At 39.5% G+C, this 27311-nt stretch overlaps 1 protein-coding gene across 7 annotated transcripts in view; it reads left to right on the plus strand.

Annotated features, from left to right (window-relative positions):
- LOC146657274 (multiple C2 and transmembrane domain-containing protein 1-like) overlaps positions 1–27311 on the plus strand; it is a 147222-nt gene that overhangs the window by 14488 nt on the left and 105423 nt on the right. Inside the window, exon 1 of one of the 7 annotated variants that reach the window (XM_085425254.1) lies at positions 863–980. The exons of the other annotated variants lie outside the window; for them this stretch is intronic. Coding sequence (XP_085281380.1) covers positions 960–980 — 21 coding nt within the window. The 5' untranslated portion in view covers positions 863–959. Of the gene's footprint in view, positions 1–862; positions 981–27311 lie in introns of those variants that run through there. 7 annotated transcript variants of the gene reach the window in all.

Raw genomic sequence — 27311 nt, forward strand, 5'->3', positions numbered from 1 at the left:
CATAACTTACACTTACCTCTGCAGTTGACCTTTCTTCAGAAATATCTATTTTTCTTTTGTATACATTTGAAATTGACAGATCTTAGAAACGTGTTCTTTAGCATTTTTGGCAGTTGTCACGAACCTAGAAAAATAACAATAAAAATTACAAATGTCCTTTGTTAAAGCGCAGGCTGTTCTATTATACATATAATTTTATCTTCAAAAATAATACTAATACATAATATTAATCTATTAATTAATACTGGTGTTTTACTTTTTCTTTGGTTAAATATATAGTTTCTTTGTTTCTTATTGAAATCAGGACAATAACAGCATAGATCTAACTCTGGAATACAATGTCTAGACTTAATATGATAGGGATTGTCCATTTCTGCCAGTCTTTTGTCACTATGGGACAAATTGTGTAAATTGTTTCCCATTAGCGACCAGCCTGCCGTTCTATGCTGTGCCAGAATCTCCAGCACCAACAGGTGGCTGCTATTTCTAAGTCATGATTATGACCACAGCCCACAGTTACTAAAAAAAGGCTTTCAGTACCACAGCAATACTTTTCATCTCATTTTACTCTTTGTTTCCTGACCCTTTGGTCAAGCTCTACTTTGCCATCTCATTAGTCTGTATATGTATACACTATATCACAGATGTTAAGGATTGTTGCTTATTTGTAAATTTGTATAAAAAAGAAGCATGACAGTTGCAGGCCCTCAGTGTGAGACACTGGCATCCACAATAGTGCCAATTCAGTGTCCTCACATTAGCGTGCCGCATGCCATTTATGAGCTTAGAGCATTCTTGTACCCATTTATATACACAACTGCTGCTGACACGCTGACTGAGGGGCAGCACAAATACCCTGGCACACATCTTCAAATAGTCGCACACAGATCCGCTCTCATGAACTTTTGTGAGCTGTGCTGCTGTGGGAGACTTTAGACCGTTTGCTCGTTCTTTCATCCATGAGCTCCACAAAATCAGGGGTGAGTTCAGTGCATTAATGCAATACTAGGACTCCTTCTCTATCGTTTATTTTTAGCTTGTCCAGATGAAGGGCTGATGAGTTTTGTGCCATTGTGAGTCGCAAGAGTTGTTTTTGGTCCTAGAGTATTGGTGAAACTTGCCCTCAACGAGGTCTTCACACGAAAAGTGCTCGAGGGTATGGTTACATTTTTGTTTTTTTGTAAGAGCGATGTCCGCAACTTAAAGGAATTTTGTAGTTTGACATTTCGCTAAATACAATCTGTGGTTCACTGGTTTCAAATTACACACCTGAGAGCCTCTAACTGAGGTTCATGTGGATGGATGTTTATTATTGATCAGCTTTGCCCTAATATCATGACTCAGCATGAATGAAGCATCCATCGCCACTCAGCTTAGTGATCTTTATCCTTGCGTATAAGTCGCACATCCTTACAAAGATGGACGCATCAAGATGGGTTGGCGTCGGCCTTCATTATGCCGTACAGCATAAACCGAGCTCTTTTGTGTGTGTTCACTCAACAGATGATGCTGTTTATGCGCAGAATCTAATGCTGTTGGGTTCTGCCTTATAAATATAGGCAGGCTGCAAAAAGAAAACGGCATACGATCAGGCCAAGTTCATCCATAGAAGTGAATTCATATGGAAATAAATGAAAGGTTTCCCGATGAAAGTGCAGAATACACACACAAACATTTATATTCGATAGAAAAGAAATTCATCAAAAAAAACAACAACACCATAGTGTATGAATCAGTGCAGTGACAAGATAGATGTACTTGGCAGAAATCTCTGTGATAATTTACTGTGTGTAGATGCAGAGCGTGAGAGAGGAAGTCTTTTTGTTTTTTCCTAACAGTGCTACTGAAGTGTCAATCACAGTGTGTAAATTGGGAATGTTACTTTCCAGCCATCAGCCATCTGTTCATCTCCTTCTCTCTGCCTTTTTTATCTGCTTGAAATCTCTCCTGATGATCAAACTCATCTGCAAACCAATACATTAGCAGGACACACCATTAGTTTAAAGGAGGAAATTTACCCGGCATATCTATTTATGAACCCACAAAATCTTAATTTATCTCATATTTTGGGATTGCTTTCACGCTGACTGCACTGACTATACTAACAGACAGTGATAGTGTAGCCTTCTGTGAAGTCACTGCAGAGCCAGTGTAAACTGCATTTTGGATAAATAATGTCCTGACCCTGGCGCATGGACAGTTTTCATCAGGAATGTTCATGAATAAGCATTTTTTTATTAATTGAATGAGAATTCCTAAGTATTATAAGAAAGCTTTCTAAGGGGCCAGTTACTGGTTATAATAGAACCATGTGGCTGTATGAGTGTGCATGTGGGTGTTGTTACAATGAAGGAGGATGAATCACTGGCTGAAACTTGCAAGGTTTGCTACTACAGTACCTCAGGTCTGGAGTGTGGGCTTCTTTCCAGGTCTGGAGTGTGGGCTGCTGTGATGACACACTGTGTGGGGGAACAATCCCAGGTTGTACGAGGAATAGCCCGTCCCATCCCCCCCAAAATTAAAATAGCTTTTGCGCTATATCCTGCATTTCCTGCTATATAACTGTTTGCATGTATTTGTGGTTAATGTGTGGGCTTGAGCTGCATCACAATGTGATATACAGTTATTACATCAGGAAATCCCCCAAGTATGTTCCATAATACTGGAAAGAAACTGGGAATATTTTGGGTGTGCTATTTCCAGGACATGAAAGGATTTTTTTTTTTTTTATCACAGTGGGGAACGCAGGCAACTGAGAACATTTACAACCTAAAGGGGAAAAATACGGTCTTCATAGTAGAAGAAAATGTCTTTTCTAGGCTGCTAGCTATATACCCACTGAACCACTAGATGACAATTTGATAATATTTGATAATATTTGTTTAGTTATGTTTAGTTCGTGTTTTATTTTCGTGCGGTTTAGTTGCTCATGTCAGTGCTTTATGTGAAAGGGTTATATAGAATAGAATAGAATTCAACTTTATTGTCATTGCACATGCACAGGTACAGGGCAACGAAATGCAGTTTGCATCCATCCAGAAGTGCTTTAGTGATATAGATATATTACAATATATATTAGCAATAATATAGATATGTAAGTATATTACAGAAATGGGTCTATTATGGTATGTTATAATGTACACGGTATGAAGTATGTTGTGAATATTCTATAACTATAAGTATGTAGGCTGTAGTGAGTACAAGCTATGTACAGGATATGGACAGGATATAAATATGAAAAACTATACAGAATATGAAATAAATAACTTGAAATAAATATGCCAGCTATAGTAACAGTAGCTCATGGATGGGTGGTGTGGCGGGGTCTGCGATGGTGCTGCAGGTGAGACGGACGCACCTGTGCGGCATCTGCTATCACGCCAACTTAAAAGGCTTTGCTCAGTCTGAGTTGTGGTTGTTGTTGGTGATGTGTGCGGCCGGCAGTGGTAGAGCTGTGGCCGTTCGTGTATGTTTAACAGCAACTGTGAAATAAAGCATGCTGAAGAGCATTGAAATGTCCTGGTCTGCTGCGCCCCCCCATTCTGGGTTTTGGCACCACTGTAAATGACCACGGCAGATCCAACAACATGAATATGCTTTGCAGGATCGTTTATTCACACACTGTTTATACGGTTGCTGTTACAACACGCAGCTGCAGCTCTCCCGCTGGCAGCTCAACATACCAACAACAACAACACTCAAGACAGGACCCATTACAGCTTTTGAGCTGGCTCGATTGTAGATGCTGCGCAGGTGCGTCCATCTCACCTGCAGTGGCATCGCAAGCCCCGCCCCGCCACAGGTGGATAAATTAAGAGAAGCCTCAGATTAAATACATACATTGAACATAAGGAAAAGGCATTTCACCCACACACCAGTGCTTTGCAGCATGTGGCCTGTACAGTCTTACCTGGATGTACAAAGCTCAGTCACGATGTATCTGCAGAAACTAGAAATCACCCAAAGGGAACAGAATGTTTCAGAGTGAAACATGAACAAAGAGTTCAGCAAGACATAAAATCTATTATTTGCCATGAAATTCCTTCATGGACTACCTCAATTAAATTTAGGATTCTTTTTGGAAATCTGTGAAAATTCTTTTTCCATTATTTCCATTTGTATTGTGAACTGGTACAGACAGTCCCTAAAGTCACAGACAGATTCAAAATTGCAGACAGCTCATCTGCTCGCACCATTTAACTTTTTTTAAAAGTTGTTTTTAAAGGTTCACTATGTAACGTTCAACAAAATGTTTGTTAGCGATGACACCGGAGGCCTTTATGTGAATTTTAGCATGTTGCCTCACGCTGCTGCCTGTGAAACATCAGGCAACTGCATAAAAACACATGGAAACAATGAGGGACAGTATTGCTGAGATAGTTTTGATAATATAGAGAAAGAAAATGCAAGATTACCTTTTGAGTTTGGGAGGAGACTTTGTTTTTCAAAGTCATTCTGTAGTTTGTATCATGTAATGCCAAGCCAACTTCACTGCTCTTTGTTCTGCCTTCTTTTGCTTCTAATGTCAAGGTTTATTTAATGTATCGGATTGTGTGTGTAATACTGCATGAGAGGAATATGCGACAGTGACTGAATGATGCAAGTATAGCTTAGATTTTTAGGAAGAGATGAAGAAAGGAATTGTAATTATAAGCTATTTTATATTACATGATAGAATCAATTGAGCTAAGTACAGTGTTAGGTTCTGTGTCCACAGGCAGTGTATGAAACCAAATTCATTTTCAGGTCTTCTTGAATACTGATCACATTTATTGACAGCCAGGAGCAGTTTCTTCTCAGCCATTGTTGACAATGCTGAGGATGGGCATCCCACCACTTCTTGATTTTGATTGTTGGACTGGTGCCCCCCATGACCCAAACCCAGATAAGTGGTAGAAGATTGATGGATGAAAGCTTTTCCTTAATGGAGTCTTTGCACCAAGGATTCTGAGCACGTCAGAGCTAAGCTTTACATGAATTGTACAAAACAAATGAAAACACATTGCCTGTTCAAACACATGATTTTAGCATTAAAACGGGCATCTCTAATCAAAATATGCTAAATTTGTAAGTTCAGAAAACATATCTATTTTATGGCAGTTTTATTTTAATGGTGAGAGAGACAGAATATCAACCAAACAAAAAAAAAGATATTACATATTTGTTATGAATTGATTTATGTGTCGTTGAGTGAAATAAGTATTTGATCCCCTACAGCTTTTTCCAGCACAGCAATGACGCTAAAAATACCAAAGAGGCAATAAAGGAATACTTAAAGAAGAAGCACGTCATGGAGTGGCCTAAACAGTCTCCAGACCTCAATCCTGTAGAAAGTCTGTGGAAGAAGCTGAAGCTTTGAGTTGCCAAGTGGCAACCAAGAAACCTAAACCATTTACTGAGTTTCTGTAAAGAGGAGTGGGCCAAAAGAGTACAAACCTGGCGATCAACCACAAGAAACATCTCACTGCTCTGCTTGCCAACACAGATTTCTCCAACAAGTACTAAGTCATGTTTTGCTTGGGGATCAAATACTATTCATAACATGTGTTTTTTTTATTCTGGATTTTTGAGATGATATTCTGTCTCTCTCCATTAAAATGAACTTACCATAAAAATTAGAGACTGTTCATTTATTTGCAAACTTACAAATTCAGCAGAGGATCAAATAATTATTTCCCCCACTGTACATAAGCTGAATTAATCAGACTATTTGAAAAATGCATTATAATGTTGACTAAATTAAACAATTTTGCCAAGAGCAAAGAGCTTTCATTATATTACACTGTATTTTTAATTGTAACTCTAACACTAATGTTTTAGTGCCGAAACATGTGACACAGTATTGTGTATTTATTGTGTGTATATAATCAGTAACACAATTTCAAATGATGTGATTTCATTAGAGTAGGAAATAAAGCGATTTAACCACTTATCCCTTGGGCGGGAATATATCGTGCCCGGCCAGGCTCCCAGTGTGATAACCTCCTTTGTTGGCAGCCTCAGGGGCTACTCAACTTAGCTTGCTAGACTATGCCCTTTGTAAGGTTACTGCCCTTCCTGTGTCGTGACTTAAATCTCTCTCTCTCTTTCTCCCAACCTGATTTTCATATGCTGGATTTCCCCCTTGGATTTAATTTTGTTTTGAAACCTTTGCCTTATGTCCTTGTACTGTTACCTTCATTTGCATTTTTTTTTCTGCTTCTACCCTCAAGCAGCCTGTTTTATTATTTCTACTTTGTTTCTCTTTCTATCATCTTGCTCTGTGTTGGTACTGAAGATATTTTTGACTAATTAAATCTGTTTTTTAGCATCACTAATAATATCTGTCTCCTGGGCTTATGTCATCACATCTATTGCAAGCTAATTACTCCTCCTGGATGTAATGAACCCTAACCCAAGTTTATGATCTCATCATAAGTTCACTGTGTTTTGCTACTTTCCTCTGTAGCAACATTTTTGATTCACCCATCAGTTGTTTGTTCTGTATATACATAAAAAAATGCTCATCATAGTTTCTTAATGTGATGTAATGACAGCTCAAAAAGTTATCAAGGCGCCGTTAAGGAAACCAGCTAGTGGGAGGGATATACCGTGCCATAAATCTATATTAGTTGTGATTATTTTAATTTTTTTAATTTGGAAACAGACCACCTTATATCCATCAATCCCAGGAAAAGGTACAGCTGTATGACTGACTGCATAGATTTACACTAGCACTGTGGAAATCAGTGTCAGGTGAGAAAAGTTGTTTTTTGTGTGCCATAGTTGAAATCTGTACAATTAAAAACAAATAAGTGTCATAGATAATAACTTTTGAAGGGACTTTGATGAAGATGTACACATGCAGCATGACAGCATGGTCTCAGCGGTCAGCACTCTGTTACCTCACAGAGAGGAGGTTCTGGTTCAAGCACTTCTGTTTGTAGTTTGTAGTTCTCACCATGCTTCCACATGCATGCCAAGTTGATGCTGCCTATGTGGTCCCAGGACACACTTGCACAAGAGGTTGTTGCTGTCAAAGATTTTCCCTTTCTGATTTCACAGAGCCTGCTTTGATTCTAAAAGGTTAGCAAACACAGGGACAAATCTTGTATCTGAGAAATGATAGTACAAAATAAAGTAGACTGGAAAGGCAGAAAGAACTGATTAAAAGTGAGAACAATGAAAAGCAAAAGCTGGGAAAACAATTGTGTGTGTTATACTAAGCATCTGAGATATCGTAATCGTACACAGCGTGGCGGTGGTTAGTGTTGCTGCCTCACAGCAAGAAAGTGCTGGGTTTGAATCCAGTCTTTCTGTGTGGAGTTTGCGTGTTCTCCATGCGTCTGTGTGGGTTCTCTTCGGGGACTCTGATTTCCTCCCACAGTCTAGGAATGTACATGGGGTTAGGGTAATTGGTGATACTAAATTAACCATAGGTGTAAATGTGAGAGCGAATGGTTACTTGTCTCTCTGTGTTAGCCCTGTGGGCAGATTGGCGATCTATCCAGGGTGTACCTGCCTCTCACTCTATGACAGCTGGGATAGGCTCCAGCCCCTCCCGTGATCCTCAATTGGAAAAGCGGAAGAAAATGAATGCATGGATCTTATCTTATCTGGAGCTTCTGCTGGGACCGAGATGAGCTGATTCCTGCAGTTGCATAGAGAGTCTACTTGTGGCTACTGCTTTAAGCTTGTTAAATTGATTATTGATCTGAACTCTAGAGAAAATGTCACAAGCTTTCTACGAGGCATAGCTTATAAAAATAATTGTCTCTTGTGAGCTTGTCTGACTATCTGTATGTTTTCCACTTCTCTTCCTGTCCATCTGCCTGCCTGCTAGTAGAAGCCACCGTGCCACTACTTGTTGAAAAACCTTCCTATTTTTTGCATTTAAGACACTACAGCAGACTCAAAGACTGTTTGAACAGCTTTTGTCATTTGTATATATTTGTCTTATCTTTTTAAATTCATGTTATGATACACGTGTGTGTGTGTGTGTGTGTGTGTGTGTGTGTGTGTGTGTGTGTGTGTGTGTGTGTGTGTGTGTGTGTGTGTGTGTGTGTGTGTGTGTGTGTGTGGACGCCTTCAGTGATTTGTGGTGAGTAATGAGCAGACAGATGGTTAACACTGCAGGGTTTGTTGATGCCAACATTGGAGATTAAAGCAAGGATAGATGGACAGCATGGGTGTGTTTGTTTATGCCATATACGTGCATGATTGTGTGGAGAAGACAAAAAGCCTCACATGTCGTATCAGGGCTCGTGTGTAAAATTGTTTATCAGCTAAAGAGCAGCAGGAAGAGCATAGCCTCAATTGTCACATACTCTCTAAATTGACATATATAAGCACAACTTTAAGTGCAGACTTACTCATATTGTTCTGTATGTGCAGCTATTTTTGTAAGGTCTGGGTTATGTCATTCCTAAACTTGCCAGATTTCCTTTGGCTTCAAGAAAATGTGCCTCATTATGGTGTGCAGCGAGGCATCATAAACTACTTTGTTGTAGCTTTTTTCTTAAGCGACCTCCATGAATTTTTTATCTGTTTCTTCGTCATGCTAATGCCTATGAGGGCGAGGTGTGTGTCTGTTTGTGTGTGCGTGTGTGTGTGTGCTGTGTTAGAATGAAATCAGCAACTAAAGTCATAAGAGCTGCTGACTGACACACTGCTGAACAAGGCTAATACAACAGCACTCATGAAAGGGACAGCTGTCTCGTCCTGGGGTCTGACTCTGTTGTAACATAAGAACGTGCAGTCTCTCTCTCTCTCTCTTTCTCTCTGTCTCTCACACACACACAATGCACAAGCACGTATGCACACAAACATGCACAAACTGGCCCGCCTTGTCAGAGTTTTGTTGTGACTCTGCAGAGCTGTCTGTGGCAGGAAGCACAGCGGCACCTCCCTGCTGCTGTGCCCCCTGTCTGGCGTGGCATTCACCCTGTATGTCTACAGAGAGATCAAAAAATGTATGCACTCTCTATTGTGCATGTCTCACAGCATTTCCTTCCTTTCATGTGCTATTGGGTGCTACAGTTTTATATTGCCATCTCTCCTTTACGGGATCATTTTAGTCTATTCTACAGTTAATGTCTGTCACAACTTTCCTCCTTTGTTGTGACCCTGAGTGCTGCTGGCAAATGTTTTCTGTGTAATATTTTCTATGTCTACAATCCAGCTCTCCTCTTTCACTGGTTCTGGTTCACCTTTCATCTGAATTGACGCACTTTTTCCACCCTCTTACAATTACATATTTCTTTGTTGCTGTTGTTGTTGTTTGTTTTTTTTACTTTTTGACTGAAGTGAACCTTTCTGCAGTTTCTCCCATGAGCAGTCTCTATTTTTTGCTGTGGATTTATAGCTCACACTGAGAAGCATATGTGATATGAATAGCTAGCAGGCGGAAAATCATTGTGGATAGTACTGGAACAAAAAGACGGGGAAACTCGGCAAAGAGATTGGACTTCAGTATAGTATTTATAGCTTAAATATTGCAGCACATATATCCTGCATTCAACTGGATAGTGTTATCTGTAAGGCATTCTGGCATGGTTGTATCATAAAATGTACTGTGCTCACAATAGAACTGAATTGTATAAATAAAGTTCCTTCATCTTGTGTGAATATCTGTGTTGCTGAACTAAGCACAAATAAATAGTTTAATTAATGCAACTTTTCTAAAGGCCGTTTTAATTGTTTCTGTTAACCTTGATTGGCTATCTGAGTGAAAGAAAAAAAAAACTAATTTACCTCAGCACCATGTCCTAAGGATAAGTCCCCAATCAGCAGAAAAGTTGCAGTTTTACAGAATTGGTGGTAATTGGTTTTTAGTCCTTTTGTTGCTTTTCAGAAAATAAATGCTTATTCAAATTTGCCATGACTTTCTTTTGATAGTCATATGACACTTTTCACACTTTTAAGAGACAGTTATGTGTCGTTAGAGAAATTGTTTGCGTCAGTCTAGTAACTGTTTCTAAATTGAACAGATTATGGGAAAGTCTGACGACTATTATAATATTTAACATTACTAAAAATCCATAATTCATAACTGAAAATTTAAATTCCTAAATTAAAAAGACAAAATGCACTGGTCGGCCATTTTATTAGGTACACATTGCTAGTAACAGGATTAATCCTCTTTTGTGTTTTGCCTTCAGAGCTGCCTAAACTCTGCTTTTGGTCCATGTTGACATGTTGCCATCACACAGTTGCTGCAGATTTATTGGCTGCACATTCATTGGATTGAGATCTAGTGAGTGTGGGGAACTTGCAGTCAGGTTCATTAAACCAGTTTTATTTTTTTCTGCTTTGTGACATGGTGCGTTATCCTGCTGGAAGCGGCCATCAGAAGACAAGTACACCGTAGTCATACAGCGATGTACATGGTCAGCAGTAATACACAGATAGGCTGTGGCCAAGAGCATATCCCTCACATCATTACAGTCACCAGCAACCTGAACTGTTGATACAAGGATGTAGGATGGATCCATGCTTTCATGTTGTTTATGCCAAATTCTAACAGACCATCTGAATGTCAGCAGAAATCGAGACTCAGCAGATCAGGCAATGTTTTTTTTCCCATCTTCTGTTGTCCAGTTTTGGTCAGCCTCTGTGAAGCCTCAGTTTCCTGTTCTTAGCTGAGAGGAGTGACACCCGGTGTGGTCTTCTGCCTCTTTAGCCCATTTGCTTCAAGAGTGGATGTGTTGTGTGTTCAGAGATGTTGTTCTGCATAGTACGAACCAGACTCCTCTGACCTCTGGCATCAAAAGAACATTTTTGCCCAGAGAACTGCCACTCATTGGATAATTTCTCTTTTTTGGACCATTCTCTGTAAAGCCCACAGATGGCTGTGTGGGAAAATCCCAGTAGATCAGCAGTTTATGAAACAGTCATACCAGCCCATCTGGCGCTAACAACCATCCCATGTTCAAAGTCATTTAAATCACCTTTCTTCCTCATTCCTGGTAACAGGAATGAGGAAGAAAGGTGAACTTCATCAAGTGATCTTGACCATGTCTACATGACCAAATGCTTTGACTTGGCGCAACCTCACAGTGACTTGGTCCTTTCTTAATGCTTCATTTGACATTTTTACAGTAATGGAATAACTGTATTTCCTACCACTGGTGTTAATTATCATGAACAACTAAGCTGGGATTTCTATTGTTCTCCCCATACTGGTGATATATGTGAATGCAGTATTCTAGTTGTGTTTCTAGTAAAGCCCTGTTAATGCTGGGCTACACACTGATGAGAAAGAGTATTATTTAATAAACGAATGTAGTGGGTATTTAAGTGCTTTAATATTATACTGTATTGATACTGCAACAATACCAATAATATGAATGGGAGGGAGAATAAAATGAAATTCTAGGAAGAAAATCTGAAAAGTGTGTACATGTGGGCAGCTGTCTGCGGCGGGGCTTCTGGTTTTACCTTGAGCAAAACCCAATGAACGCCAATTAACCCAATTTGCCTTGGCTCACAGCTCCAAATTAGAGAGATTCTGTAAAGTAATTAATGTGAAATCCATAAATGCTGTCATCTCTACAGCTTAGATTCTCTGTCTGTCAGTGTCTCCATGTGGTAATTCAGAATAACACTACTGTGTAATCCTTACTAAAGTCCAGCTAAGGGGATTGGTGACTATAAAACGGGCTCTCTCACTGACTAAACATCTGTGGACACGGAGACAGCAGCTGGTACCGTCTTCCTGGATGTGTCCCACGTTAACTTCATTTAGTATCGTTCCATCTCAGCAGTTTAGGCACTCTGCAGTGAGTATCTCTGCACGGTCTTGTGTCTGAGTGACAGCAATAGAGAAAGGCAGACAGAGCAGTATGATAAATTGTGAAGCTGAGTGAGGTATGCGAGAGCCTCACAGCTGGTTGCCCTTTGCTATTCGTGTGTTCATGAGCACGATACGCAGGGAGCCAGTGTTTGTGTGCGCGCCTCTCTCACAGAGGAGCGTAAGCCAGCAGCAGCAGCAGCAGCAGCAGCAGTAGTACAGCGGAGCGTGTTCAGTGTCTGGATGTTAGCGCTGCCTCTCTCAGCTGTGGGACGAAGCCTTACTGTAGGTATTCACACACACACACACAGAGATGCATAAATACATGTGTACATATTGCTGTTTTGACACTCTCCATGCTGATTTTCTTGTGGGATACTTTTCCATATACTGATGCCTCTTGCTTCCCATGCATGCTCTTGTATTATGCCAAGGTAAATAGTGGTTGTAAAGCACCATTCTTTAATTCCAGGAGTAATTCACATCCTGAGGATTTGACTGAGGTAATCATTGGATGTGGAAATGTGTTGTTCACCAACCAAATGTTTCTATCACTTCAGCACGTTTGTCCATTTGCATTCAGAACCCATTTTCATACAGAATTTCCATAAACCCGAGTAGCTGCTTTGTTTACGCGACAATGTGTGCTCAGCGTTACCAAAAGACAGCAGTGACCATCTTTGAACTATATGCTTTCGTGCATGTTTGTGCGCTTTATTTGTGGTAGGAAGTGGCACGGCGGAGGTGCAATGGGTGTGTCGTGTCCAGTTTCCAGTAGTGTGGAACCTGAGCTGGTGCTGCCGGTGTGACATGACACACGGTGTTGTTAGTCACTCACTGGAGAGAGAAGAGGAGATGACAGTTTTTTTTTAAAAAGGGATATCCTCCTGCTGGAGCTCTCTTCTTAACGTCAAAACACAGAAAGGTTCAAATGTTTCGGTATTTCCTTCCACCCCCTGCAGCTTTGCAGCTTTAGACTTGTTTCCTTAATTCCAGTTTTATGGGCTTGGTAACGAACGTGCTCTGAATGAGAGAAAAACACAATTAATGGATGATGAGATGTGAGAGGGGGAAGTGAGGGGATCGAGGCAAGGCAACGGAGAACAAATGGGAAGAAAGGAGACTAGAGGAAAGCGAGAAATACAGAAGGTGAAAATAGTGGGGATAGCCTGAGGAGGGGGAAGAAAAATGCTCTAATGGGGAGTATCTTTGTGACTCTCTCTGCTGATGTCCCTCTTATCAGACCAATGCTGGATATGTTGCAGAGATTCTACAAGCAATCTTTGATTGTGAGCTTAGGTTTTTTATGAATTTACAAGACCAAGATCAGTTCATGACAAGGAAACATTTGATGTAAAAGAAAAAAGCCTCCAGGGGATTTTCACATTTCTGCATCACACCTCAAGCTGTCTGTTGTTCATATTCAGAAAAAAGAGAATAATTTCCTTCTAAGAGATGACTGCAGGTTCTGTTGCTTCACACATCCAGTAGTGCAGCTCATGCATAATGCATACTATGGAGTTCCAGTGGAAGTTTTAGGTGCTAAATGCAGAATTCATAGTTTTAGGTTTTGTTTTATAAACTTAATTTACTGCATTACTGCATGAACAATGCTGTCAATTTATATGAATCGAGGGGAGAATAAAATGGAAGCTGCAGGAAAAAAACAGAACCCCGGTTTGCCGTGGATCACAGCTGGATGGGCAGCATTAAATGGATGTAAAGCAAATAGTATAAAATCCAAAAATGCTATCATCTCCACATTTGCTTTCTACCTCGCTGTCTTAGTACTTTCCAGCACTGTTTCTATGTGGTAACTCTAAGTAACACTAGCATGTAATCTTATCAAAAACCCAGCTGATGGTGCTGATCATGTTTTAGATGCTAAATTGAATTTTCACAATACAGTTTAATGTGGAATCCTGTTCATTTTTTAATATTATCATTTTATTTACTGCATTCATTGCATTTCTGTGTAATGATTACAGTACAATAGGCACATGTGATCCAGTTGAACATGCTCTTATCATTTTGTACATTTATTAATTCATGACACACTGATTAGATTCGATTTATAAGACATAGTTCTGGTTTCATTTCGATGGATTGCATGTTTTGTACCAGCGGCATCCTTAGAGTGTGAAGGATGCTCTGAAATCCATTAAAGGAAAAACTAGTACTGTGTCGACACCCTGTGTTTTTAACCAACCAGTCAAGCTGCTGCTGCAGGACCACATTCATCAGCAGCTTGTGCTATGTTCACTCCCACATCGAGTTTCATAATTTAAAAGAACTTCCAAACAATGACTGATTACCTGTCAATGCTCCCAGCAGAGTTCAGCAACCATGAACACTTGCAGCATATCCCTGGTGTAAACATCCCCCCCGGGGAGACTTTGAGAGGAGAAATCCTTCCTTTTCTTTAGCTACTACTGTTATTGTCGGGCAGTATATTTTTTGGGAATAAGTCAGTGCAAAAATAAATAGCCACACTGCTTCAGTGGTTAGCATACCTTTAAAGTCATACACCCTAAACATAGCAAATTGCTAGTAAATTAAGCTTTGTAGCGAATTGTTTCTTTGTTGAAATAATTTGTGTGGAATGAAGTGAAGTGTGTTGAAGAATAGCTAAAATTATTTCTCCGTGTATGCAAATAATAGCTGTGGGTGTGCTGCTCAGTTGATATTGCCTTTTGGAGCTTTTTGACACCTAGGTATTTAAACAATTTTCACAGAAAGGAAAGGAAAAAAAACTCATTGCTTTTGTCATATGCTCACTCACTGCAGCAAAATTCATTGTCTAAACTGTTTCCCAGGCTTGTGTATCTCTATGAATCAGATAAATCCACCGCCTCCCCGTCTTCCCCTCTGCTACTCTGCATCACAGTTTCTGTTGCTTTTCCGTCTCTTTTCATCACTTGGCATATTGCTTTATACACAGTCCATCACCTGCTCATTGCGGTGATGCCGTCTACACCTCGTCTCACATGTCAGTCTGAGGCTTTTGCAGCAAAGGTAATAAGGAGTATGTGACGTTTTTATTCTGCTTGCTGGTTTTCTTCCTAGTGTGGAGGTGGTACGACAGTCTTTAATCAGCGCTATCATCGTGGTGTGCAGGGATGACACTAGCTGGCAGAGAGACAAACTGATCTATTTTGGAAATTAAAGGTTCATTGGACTGGATGCTGTCTATAATTGTCACAAACATATTCCTCTAGTTCTGCTCTTCTATGTATTTTAGGTTCATAACCCTATACAGACATTTTCTATGGAGACTCTGGTACATAAAAAGTGATGCCGATCCAGCTGGTCAGTGTTCCTAAAATTTTACACAGCAGGTGGTGCTGGATGACATGCAGGAGGTGTAGCGTTAAACGCTAAATACTGTAGCTCTTATTGTTCAGATCATTTTTAAAAACAAACAGATGAGCTATATAAATGTTACTCAGACCAGAACTATCTAGCATCACGATTCAGATGGAAAGATGGGAGTTTGTGCTGCCAGCAGTTCTGATGAGAGGCCATGCTTTGTCAAACACTGTCACTTTATCATGTTGATGTCATTAAATGGATCCATGACAAATGGCTCATCCCGTCCCCTCCAAGGCCAATAGGGGTAATGGCAGATAGAAAGCTAAAGAGGAATAATCTAAATGATTAGAGAAAAAGGTGGACAGAAGAAAGCGATTGGACCAGGACAAAAAAAAGAAGCTAATCCCACAGCTGTCTCACTGGATAGATTATACTTGTTCACTGAAGGAACTACAAAACACAGGAGTGCATTAAAGATTGCAAGTGCATTTTTTCTGCACTCATTTGAATTCTTTTCTGAAAAATGTAACAATCCTTCCAAGATGATGATGTCAGAGAGGGTTGCTGATACTAGCAGGCTTTAGTAGTAGCAAGTTGCAAGTTAAAGAAAAAGACAGTGTAGGACCTGCATGTGCTGGTAATGTGCTTTTTAGGCTCATGAATACACAGTGAAGTCCAAAATAGCAGTGCCATTAAGAAGCATGAATACTTTTTATTATTATTATTCATTAGTCTTTGTTACAAGATGTGCTGGTAATGATATACAACAAGCTGAATCTCAGGGTGTCCACAACAACAAGCACATCAGTGATTTAATGTAAAACAAAATTGAAGACCTGTTTGCATTTAATTAACAATACAAAAAGATTTTTGGATATTTTCCTCATTTATTCAAATACTCTATAAGCACTGAGTGATTTTCATAAAACCACAAAACCCTAGAATGCATTTCATTGGCGTCTCTTCGGTCAAATAAATGCCCATTAGTCTACACTTGAAACACTCGATCTGTGCTTTGTTTAGCTTGTTTAGTCGTTATGTCCCTTATAACGACGATACACAAGATAAGATTCGAGATATAACGGAATTAGAGTTCTCTGAACTTCACACAGAATGTATAATGTAAACAAGAGATAAATACTTTTTATGCTGACACGTATAAAAAGTATAAGAAGATCTAAGAAGTACATTTTTTTCTTTTTAGATTAGAGATGGCACGATACCACTTTTTAATGTCCGATACAGATTCCGATATCATAAATTTGGATATCTGCCGATACCGATATGAATCCGATATAGCATATTTTGTAATCAATAAAACTGTTTTTTTTTATAAATATCTTGCTGCAATTTGTATAAGTTCATACTCAAGTTTTAAAAAACAAGAGACTGAAGCTATTCTGTTACACCTGTGTGCAAAAAATACACTCCACCCAAAACATTTTATAGTTCAGCAACACTGATCAATTTAATAAATTTAAAGCAACACCATCCTCCCTATTCTGGTATTTTAAAGAGTACTTACCTACCTAACTACTAGGGTTGCCAACTCCCAGCAAAAATATTAGGGAACCACCCCCCTCCCTTAATCGATGTAATCAACTTTAATTTAATGCAAGTGTAAAACAAATGCACAATAATCAATTATTTTTCTACAATATTTAAATAGATTCAACATCTTTCTTCAACAGAATTGCAGACTGCACAGATGGTACCTTCCCAAAGGAAAAAGTACTATAGCTTACTAGGGTGTATATTAGTGTATATTACTTTATACTATAATGGATAGTCAGGTGACCACTTTTGTTGTAAGATTCAGATAATTATTTATTTATAAGTTTTTAAATGACATAATAAAGAAAAATATTTCTTTGTGTCCCCCTTTTCCTGTTAATGCCCTACCCTGGCAAAACTTTGCTAGAGCCGCCCCTGCACAGTTACCAGCCGTCAGCTACGTGGAAAAGGATCATGGTGTTATTTGTCTCTCAGAAACGGTTCATAACTTCCCTTCAACTCATTCATGTCACCTAAAAGGTAAACCTGTTTCTCCATCACCTGTTCAGCTCTGATGATTCAGTAAGGACATCTCCTGGTTTCATCTTCATGTTTCCTTCTCACATATCCAAACCGACATCATAACCAGCAGCTTTTACAGCCTTGGCTCCAGCAAACATCAGCTGATACTAGAAAGTAATATTAAATAAATTTTAACAACAGCTTTTCACCCTTTAACGCGCTGCTGTTGTTTATCCGCTGGTCTCCTGTTTCTAGCGCAAAGTGGGCGATAAACAAACAAGAAAGACGAGACTTGCGGCAGAAAAGCCGATCAGCTGATCATTGATCAGTTTCATGTTTGAAGTAATAACAGGAGAGGGAGGGGGAGTGAATGAGAGAAGTAGATGCAACTCAGCAGCAAAGACAAAATAATTCCAGCTTTGTGTCTATTTTTTAATTCCAGCTGAAGTACGGGACAAATCGCTTCCCTTTCACCTCGATATGGAACTCTGATGGTCAGTCCAGCTGTGGCTCAACATATCAGTTGTTAAGCTTAACGTGGAAATACTATGCAAACATTCAGGGATGAACTTACACACTTGCTTTACTTATCTGGGATAGTTTTCACCGAGATGAAATGCTGCGGTTAGGAAGCATGTAGCGAGGCTCCAAATGCTCCAACAGACTGCTGACAGGTCTGGGAGACAACAGCCGCTCTATCACGTGACACATACTGCTCCGATGCGCCGAGCTGGGTTACGCCAAGTAGGGTGTTTTGTCAGGTCATTTTGTGATACTTCGGATCGGACTACATTTTTTATTTCTCTCCGATATCCGATCCAGTAATTTAGGTCAGTATCGGACCGATACGTAATATCGGATCGGTCCAGCTCTATTTTAGTATGAAAAAAGCGTGTCTAGTCATATTAAGGTTGGAAAATGTTGGTTTATGAGGAGACAACAATACAAAAAAAATCTATAAGGCAGAAATTTAACTGGTTTACTGTGAACATTTTAATCAGAGCATCGATTTTAGGATTCTGCTGCTAAATTAAATGTTAAATATTGCTAATACATGCTGGGATGTTTATCGAATGATGAAGAAAAGCAATTGTCGGATATTTGGTACAGGGACCAATAGTGTATAGTATGATGTACAGTGTGTAGTTTGTGTGGTTTGTCAAAAAAGCACATCAGCGCTGTTTTTGGCTTGTTTATTTTTGCTGTAAAGTCGCTGAGCCAGCAAACGTAGCTCTGGATCAACGTGTTCTTGACGGTTGTGCTCCGCTCTGCTCTGTTCAGAGCTTTGCTTTGCCTTGTTTTGGAAGTCGTGTCAGCACAATCTCAGACTGGCACTGACTCGTCTCTGGTGGGTTGACAGGTTGGGTTGGCAGCAGGGCGACCAGCTTGTCTGTCTGCAATGTCAGCAGCACTTGACACTCGTGGCTCAGTTTGTCAATGCACCAAATTTACTGGTGATAAACACATGGGGGAAACCTGCTAATGTTCCGCATGCCGCCAATATTTGTGTGTTTTAGTTCCGTAACATGATATTTTGTGTTAGCCCTATTTTGAAGCTTCAACATTATTCTGGAGGGAAAAGTGACCAGCTTGGTGTATCTGGTTGTCTCTATCTTCCTGTGTTTAACTTTTATGTAGTCTTTAGAGCTTTTCAGGTGTCTTCTATTTATCTTTAAATTTAAATTAAATCTTTGTTTTTGCATTTCAGGATACCACTATCCTTCACGCTCTTGAAGTCGCTCTACCTTTACTCAATCTGTGACTCCCTTTTACTCGATTCACGTCCTCAGCCCTCGTCTCCCTGTCAGACCTTTGTTCTTCATTATTTATGGAGAGTGGCTGTGTTGTGGAACTGTCAGTTGCAGCTGATAAGAAATCTGCTCCGCTTGCATTAATTTCGACTGAACAGTCACCAAATTTGTGTCTGTCTCCGTCAGTCTTCCGGTGAATGTAATTTGTCACACCATTTGCCTTGTGTTAGAAGTCATAGCAAGGATAGGTTAATACAGTTGCATCAGAATGTGGTGTTAACACATTTAACACTTTTTATCCACACCAATGAGAGTTTCCCTTGAGGTACAAGAAGATGTCTCCACAGTAACACTCTGGGATGTGTTAGCTACTGCTGCTGGTGATCTGGGGGTGATTGACTTTGTTTAGATCCTGTTGCCTGTGATGCCATAACTATGATCAGCAAACAGATCAACATTTAATAAACGTCAAGGCAGGGAGCATTGAAAATATCCATAATACGCAGCGGACTCTTATTTTTTAAGTTTCTCTTTAACCCTATGATCAAATAATACTGTAATATTCTCAGCTAGGCTTTCAAATGTTTGAAATGATAGGAATAGATTTTGGACCACATTTGTTAAACACAGACCTGTGCTGTATAAATGCACATCAATGCACACTCACGATCTGCAGTTTAATCTTGCTCGGCAAAGGATTGGAAAGAGACTGATTCCTTTATACTTCCTGATTCAATGTTGACCACCTATTCTACCATTACCCAAAGTAGGCCAAGCCATGCAGCTCAGCCCTGACATCTGGTACAACTGGGAGGGAGGATCATGACACAGCTGTCAGGAATAATGGAAACTGGGTTATTGTTCTGAGTATGGAAATGAGAGCTGTAGAGTTGCATACAGAGGACACTGAGGATGACATTAAGAGTGATTATGGCAAGAAGCATATAATGACTCATAAGGGTACTTCTCCTTGATGGTGATTTTGTCAACAGGCTCTAACGGGAAAGAAGAGATGTTATCACTTTTTGATGTAAGATATTTATTGATAATTAACAAGGCTTTGAGCAGAGCCACTACTTTCCACTACTCCTGTTTTCTCCAGTTACTCAGTGCTGTAGCACTATCACTGAAGTTTAGGGCCACTGCGAGCATCAGCATAACTTTGTGCTGAACATTGGGGGGGGGGGGATCTAGACAGAGATCAGATTTATTTAGATCTTTGTCTAAATAAATGTGGGTAAGTTCCCGGATGATTGAACATGCAACTGTTTTGCTGGTAATAATTGAAATGGGTAAAGAAAATCAACAGCCTATTTATGCAAGATGATTCATAATTCTATGGGGTGGGGGGGGGGGGGGGGGGGGGCGTTGTCATAACCCCCCTGGAAAGTACGCCCCTGACTGTGAGTGTAATTTAAATTTATGTAGACAAGCCGATTGGATCAGTTGTTAAAGACAAGGAACAAGAATGGAATGGGATTTGCTCGAGTATTTCTTGCATTGTCAAACATCTATGATATTTTTTGTTTAAGTCTTTTAAAATATTATTTGCATGTAGCTAATTTATTAACCTTATAATTTCATCCAAAAGAAAGAAAGACTGAGTGAAACAAGTAATATTTACTGTTCCAATTTTGGCAGGTACTAAAATTATGAATAATTAACCCTGTGTAGATTGAGAGACAGCAGGAAGTTTTAAGTAAGAGGCTAATTAAATTTCACACCCTTTTTTTTCAATCCACTTGCTCTAATTAACCAGACACTGTAAAGAAATGTTACGTCAAGGTGTCATGAAAGTCCCTTTAACTTGCTTTATTTCCAATGGCCAGCAGAGGGAGATTCCTCTTGATGCAAAACGAGGTCCAGTTGCTAAGAGGATGCTATCTCTTACTTGACCTATGACCTCAGTATATATTTTGTTAAAGAGTTTATGCTGTCAGTCACAAGCTTCAATACAGCTGCTTGATAAATATGTAAATATTTAACAATTATTTAAAATCAGTATTAGAGCAGTCTGTGCCTTAGTGTGTGGCTACTTTGTGATTGACAGGAAAGTCAAAGTGCCAGACTTGAGGCTTTTGTCACCTTGAACTCTCAGTAGAGCCCAAACAATTATTATTATTATTTTTTAAAGAGATCATCTTCTGAGAATTTGATGAGCAGCTATACTATGTCTGTTGTTGTTTAATTTAGATTTTTCACTACTGGACACTTTTTAATAAGACCCATATGCAGGCATATTGTTCTTCATGATCACTGAAGACATTGTATTTCTCTTTAGTTTTGTGTTGTTTACTTAAAAAATATATTTTCATTAGAACGTGCTAAGTCCTCCAAGGCAACTGCTTTCTTTTTCTCATCATCCATTATACTCTGAACAATAGCTTGGAGCTTACTTTTGCTAATATGTGTTTCTTGTAATGGCATCCATTGAATTTTAAAAGATTAATGCTGGGTTGCTGACAATTCCAGAAGGGCCATTACTTAATGAACGCCTCTTGGGTGTTCATTCATCTAGTTCCTTCATATCATAGCGTATAAAGAGTTATTGATTTCAGTCGTGGATCGAAGCATATCGATGACCGTAAGAGAATAATTCTCTGAAGTCAATCATCTGAACAACTGCTGAACTTAACAAGTGAAGAGTTTACTGCCTAGAGAATTTAACAATGGCTGTTTTGATTAAACTGAGCCAATCATTAATTACCAAAGCCTATCAGAGTGAATCTATTTCAAACAAGTGAGGTTAAGGTGTCACTGCTTGCAATGTAGCATTTATGTCATGAGGAGTAAGTGTTTAAACAAGCTTTACTTCAAAAACAGCTGCTGGCTTGTAGCTAACTGTAAGATCTGTATAGCGTTAGCTTTAGCCACTTTGCCTTTGTTAGCTTCTACGTTCAGCTGGGTGAGGCTGATTTAGGAATCTGATTGGGTTTGTTGTTACAAATAATCCTCCATGGTTTGCTTTGTGTCTTCACTCATAGTGAGGAGCAACCATGCTAGCAGGATGTTAGCATGTGGCTGTAATTGTCCCTGTGACTATTTGCCTGCTATGCACATGCTATGTGCATGCATGAAATGGACCAGCTCTAACTGTACAAATGGGGGGCCGACTGGTTGGTCACTATTCTGGTCCCCTGCCAGTCAGTCAGTGGATTTCTAGTGTTCATCTATTAATTTGACTGATGCATTTAACTAATACTGACACAGATCAAGCAAACCCATTCTCATTCACCTTTTTATTATGCTCTTAATCATTTGATTGCCTATTTATGTGACTATGGCTCTTCTGCACTGGGTTTTACATGCATAGCTGATAGACAGAATTATCTTTATCCCGGCTATTAAACCATTTTTGAGCCGCATGATAATACAATGGGAGGGGCAGGGGTTCATTTGGGCATATTAAAATCAAGTTCAATTGTAAACAAGTTTGGCATTGCTTCCATATGATATAATGAAGTTTTTTATTAATGCAAAGCGAATATTTTACACACCTGTAAATGTTTAAGCTATCATCAGGATCATCTGCATTATCTCTGTTCAATTAAGAGATTCATTATCCTAGTCAGAGGATAGAGAGTGAAGAAGCTTGCTCTTTGTGCAGTGGAGTTTTGGGCTCTTATTAAGAAAAGAAGCAGCAGAGACCTCATTATCTAGTTGAGTGGCTACTGGGTGTCTACCCACTTCACTGCACTGGCCCTGTGTTCTGTCACATTACATATTACCTGGCTGCACATACTCAGGAGAAGAGCGCCTCGGTAATGCCCCCGAGATAGTGTCATTTAATGGAATATCTTACTGGGCTGAGATAGTTTAATGAAGTACATTTTTCAAGGTTTTGTGACTACCATGGTGTGATGAGCAAGAGAAATATGTGTATATGTAATTTATCTACAATATTTTAATTAAAGTAATAATTAGTTTATTATATTTGAGGTGAAATGTGTTCTCGTGTAACTGATACTGAAATGCAATGTTAGACAGAAAGAATGCAGGATGAAAGAGAGCAGTGGAGAAAATTGTTTATTTTTATTTATTCAGTCACGAATTCTGTGAGCTGCTGACATTTGCAATCTTGACTAAAGCTGACTGAATGGAAATATGCCATATTTTTGCATACCTCCTGTGTACATTCAATAAGTAATGTAAAGCCTTTTATGATGCACAAATTTGTAATCACATTTTAAGGTGTCACAAGGATTGTTTCAACATCCCCTGAGTTTCTTTAACATGTTTCTGGCTGTCAATTATTTTTTTTCATTAATGTTTCTTTATGCAAATTGTACCTTTTGCTGTGGGTCAAAATACACAAGACAAGGGCTGAAATAGTTGAAAGTGATTGTGATGCTTTCACGGTGTATATTGCAAATCATTTCAAATCACATTTGTGTCAGATCTTTCTTGCAGAAAAACAACTTGGCTTTGAAGATATGTACATACAGCTGGAAGCAACCTGTCTTCTTCTACACAATTTCCCTCCCCCATATCGACTATAATTAGATCAAGTACATAAAAGACAGATTTCTAGCAATTCATCAGCCTGCACTGGCAAACCAAGAGCCTTCCTGTCCTTATGTGTACATATTTACAAGTGTACACGTATGTGTTCACAGATTTATGGGGTAGAAAGTGCAAACCACTGTATTCAGTGTGTACAAATTATATATGTGATGGCATCAAAGCTAATTGTCCCTGGGGGAGTTGCTATATTATGTTTTTTGGTGCTGTAATACTTTTTGGGGAAAAGGCATGGCAGATGCAGAGCACAGACCTGAGAAGCAGTTTAAGAGTTTTATTATTGTCTCTGAGATGAATGTGATGTAAAAGAATGGATGTGTCACATCAAGGATGGATGAAAGCAGGTTGTTACTGAGGCAGACTGGTGGCCGTGCAGGTGGGAAGATTCGCAGGTAATGGCAGAGAATGAAGGTGATGGAGAATGAGCTGGCAGGAGAGTGAAGTAGGTGAATGAGATGAGATGGAAGACAGGTTGATATTAAAAGGGGGATGCTGGCTGGTACAAGGGGGATCTGGGCATAGTGAATGCACTGGCTAAAAGGTAGGGTGCAAACAGGGAAGGAAACAAGGAAACTAAAGTGGTCTGAGAGTGTCTGGTTGAGAGTGGATTGTTCGCTTTGGAAAACAAATTGCAAATTGTTCTCAAACATTAAACTAAGGTAGCTTTTTTTCACATGCCTGCATAAGGCTCAGATTCAAGCTCTTAGGGAAACAAATAGTAGACAAGAGTTACAGGCTTCAGTAATATTAGGCATGTTTTTAGAACAATATTTCCAAGTTAGTTACAAGTGTGTGCACAGAAATGTACATATTTCCAATCAAAGAACATGTTACCTTAACTGTATCAGTCTTTCCATGTGGCTTAGCACCATCATTTTGTGGTTAGCAAGAGTTTTTATTCACTCTGGCAACAAATACAGTTAAATCCCACTTATAAAACACTGGACGTCTAGGTGTCATATTGTATCGTTGAGTATGACAGCGGTCTACTCACCACCACCACTGAGATTCTGTGGCTGGAATTCTTCTGTGGTCTTGTCCAGTTAATTGTGTGTATAATTAAGTAATTCTTATTCTTGTTAACTCCTATGGCTCCTGAAACCTGACATTTGGGAATCTTTACTTCGTTTTTGTACGTCACATAAATGCAGGAAACAGGAAAAAGAGTGAATGTTAGAGTGATTATTGTCTGTGCTTTGCTTTGCCTGCCCCAAGAGACCCAGAACACAACCTGCTTCACCAAAATACATGTTTGAGTCTATTTGCATATTTGCTCAATAAATAGGTGACGAGGTTAACAGATGAGGTCCGGCAGGAGTTTCTGTAGGCTGTGATGTCCACAGACAACAATCTGTGGTGAGAGTAGGGAGCAGGTGGAACAGAGTCTGCAGAGGTGGAGGTATGCTGTCAAGGAAAAAACAGAATAAAACTCAGTAGAAGCAAAACACCATACATGCTTGTGAATGAGTGAGATAGGTGGAAAGGTGAAGATGCAAAAAAGTAGAGGTAGTGAAGGTGGATAATTTAAAAAACCTGGGGTCAACCTAACAACAGACAGAGCACTATAAAAGTAAAGAAGAGACTGCAGGCAGGGAGGAGAGGATGGAGGCGAGTGTCAGAGGTGATTTGTGACAGAAGGATAGCAGGAGGAATGAAAGGGAAGCTTGACAAGCCTTTAGCGAGACGGTGGCTTTGACAGAAAGAAAGAAAGAAAGACAGAAAGATGGGAGGTAGAGCTGGAGGTGGTAGAGTTGAAGATGTTAAGAGTTTTGTTGGGAGTGACCAGGAGGGACAAGATTAGAAATGAATACATCAAAGGGACAGCTCAGGTTGAACAGTTTGGGGACTTAGTTAGAGAAGCAAGGCTGAAATGATTTGGACATGTGCAGAGGAGGAATAGTGGATATACAGGACAAATGGAGTGAGATGATCCGATGTTGTGACTCCTAAAGGAAAAATCAGAAAAAGAAGTACTTCTGTAGCACAGTAACCATTCTGACTTCTCCTTGCTTACATTTTAAATAAGCCTCTATACTTAAGGACACAAATAAAATGAACTTTTTGCTCTTTTTACTATCTTTTGTGAGGTGCATAATGAGAAAAACATAAAAATAAATAAATGCCCCGCAACAGCTTAAGTTAAGTTTAAAGATGGATGGTTGGATGATCATTTCTCTGTTGTCAAAAAGAAGTGAGTGTGCAGACAGGACTTGGTGAAATAAAAATGGAAATATTTCAATGGACAGAAAGAAGTGGCATCTCTGCTAAGAGAAGAAGAACTGCCATAAACTTTCTTGTTAATGGCCAAAGCAAGATTAGGTTATTCTTATGCAGGAGTGGCTGCAGAGCCTGGAAATTACCTGTCATCACAGTGAGAAATGAGCACATGGCTCCACACACTGCCCACGGCTAAACACAGGCTTCCTCCTCCATAAAGACACCACTGTCATGACATACAACCCAGGATGAAAAAAAATATGACTCTGGTTGATATCCCACATGGGGAGTTTTCTAAGCAGCTGTGTTGCTTTACCAGTCTGCCCTTTAAATGCGAAGCGAGAACTCTTATAAATCTTTCCCGATGGGACATGTTTCTCTTATTTCACACGGCAGTCGAGATTAAATTGCAGGGCACCGCTTCAAGATTCAAACAACAGCACAGCGACATCATATATAAAACAGTGTTCGGTGAAATGTCACTCTCTACCATCAGTGTCAGTAAACAGCAACTATTTTAAGTCACGGCTGGGGTGCTAATGAAAGGGAACAAGAGGAGCAAAGTTCACTTGATACTTTCTGATTACTGGCATACATAGCAGGTGCGTAGTACTTAATGTGTCAGGTATTATTAAAATTTGGTGGGAAGGAGTTATTATAGCAACAACTCCTAAACGTCCCACCTGTTGGGCTAGCCTTTCCCATGGGAAATTACCGTGACTTTCCTACCGTGTCACTCGTGATACATGAGCTTCTAGCAGCAGAGGGACTGATAATAATGACACATAATTATCATAGTTTTGTCATACATGTTTAAACCTATGGCATGCGAGTTGGCTTATTGAAGCTGGCAGTTTCATTCAGAGCCTGGGAAGTATCTGGGGGGATTTTATGAGACCAGGTTTTCCTTATGCAGAAATATAACATAATATAAATATATACACATTTACTAGAAGAATGCTTGACACCGAGGAGGACGTGGATGAGCACTTTCTTTGTAAAAAAGAAGATTCCAGACAGGAGATGGTCATATGACCCTTTCAGGCCTGCGCTAAATAGTTTGAGCTCACCAGATAGAAGGATACGCTCCAAAATATCGGAGTGCATGTGTCAGGGAAGGTTATGAGTCACTGTAAACAACCAGTTGACTTTTTCTATTAATGGTTGCCACGTTGCCATCTGAGCTTTTAGCTTATTTTCTTTTTATAAGTCTGAGACTGAAAACAGAGATTCTGGAGCAACATGTTGACCTAAAAAAAAAAAGAGTTTCCGCTTTAGAACAAATTCTAAAGATAAAAATTTGTGTTCATTTCCAATTATCTGTTCAAAAGTGTCATTGATTTTAAGCTGCTTACTTTAAGTTCTGTTATATAGACTTTGCACTCCTGAGCCTTTTACTCTGATCATGCTGCTGCCTTATATATATGGACCAGTGGGAGTTTTGATGCACTGTAACTTAAAGTGGGGAAGAGTCAATAGAAAGTGAGGGCGTTTGACTAAGTGGTTTGTGTGGCATTATAGCATGTCTCAGAGCTCAGCTGAAGCTCTGTGCTATCCTCTAGGACTGTAAACAACACATACACACTATTTGCACTGTGTGTATCTGGTGGTTGCTGGTGTACAGTAAACTCCAGCTGTCTAAATCTAGGTGTCTCTGGTGCATTCTGTATCATCAGCTCTCCTCTATTTTGTAGCTGTGAAGAAACTGGGAACAGAAATACATG

Source organism: Rhamphochromis longiceps, linkage group LG12 (assembly GCF_057381845.1).
Source record: "Rhamphochromis longiceps isolate RC_006_pf linkage group LG12, R_longiceps_female_GT1.1, whole genome shotgun sequence".
NCBI lineage: Eukaryota > Metazoa > Chordata > Actinopteri > Cichliformes > Cichlidae > Rhamphochromis > Rhamphochromis longiceps.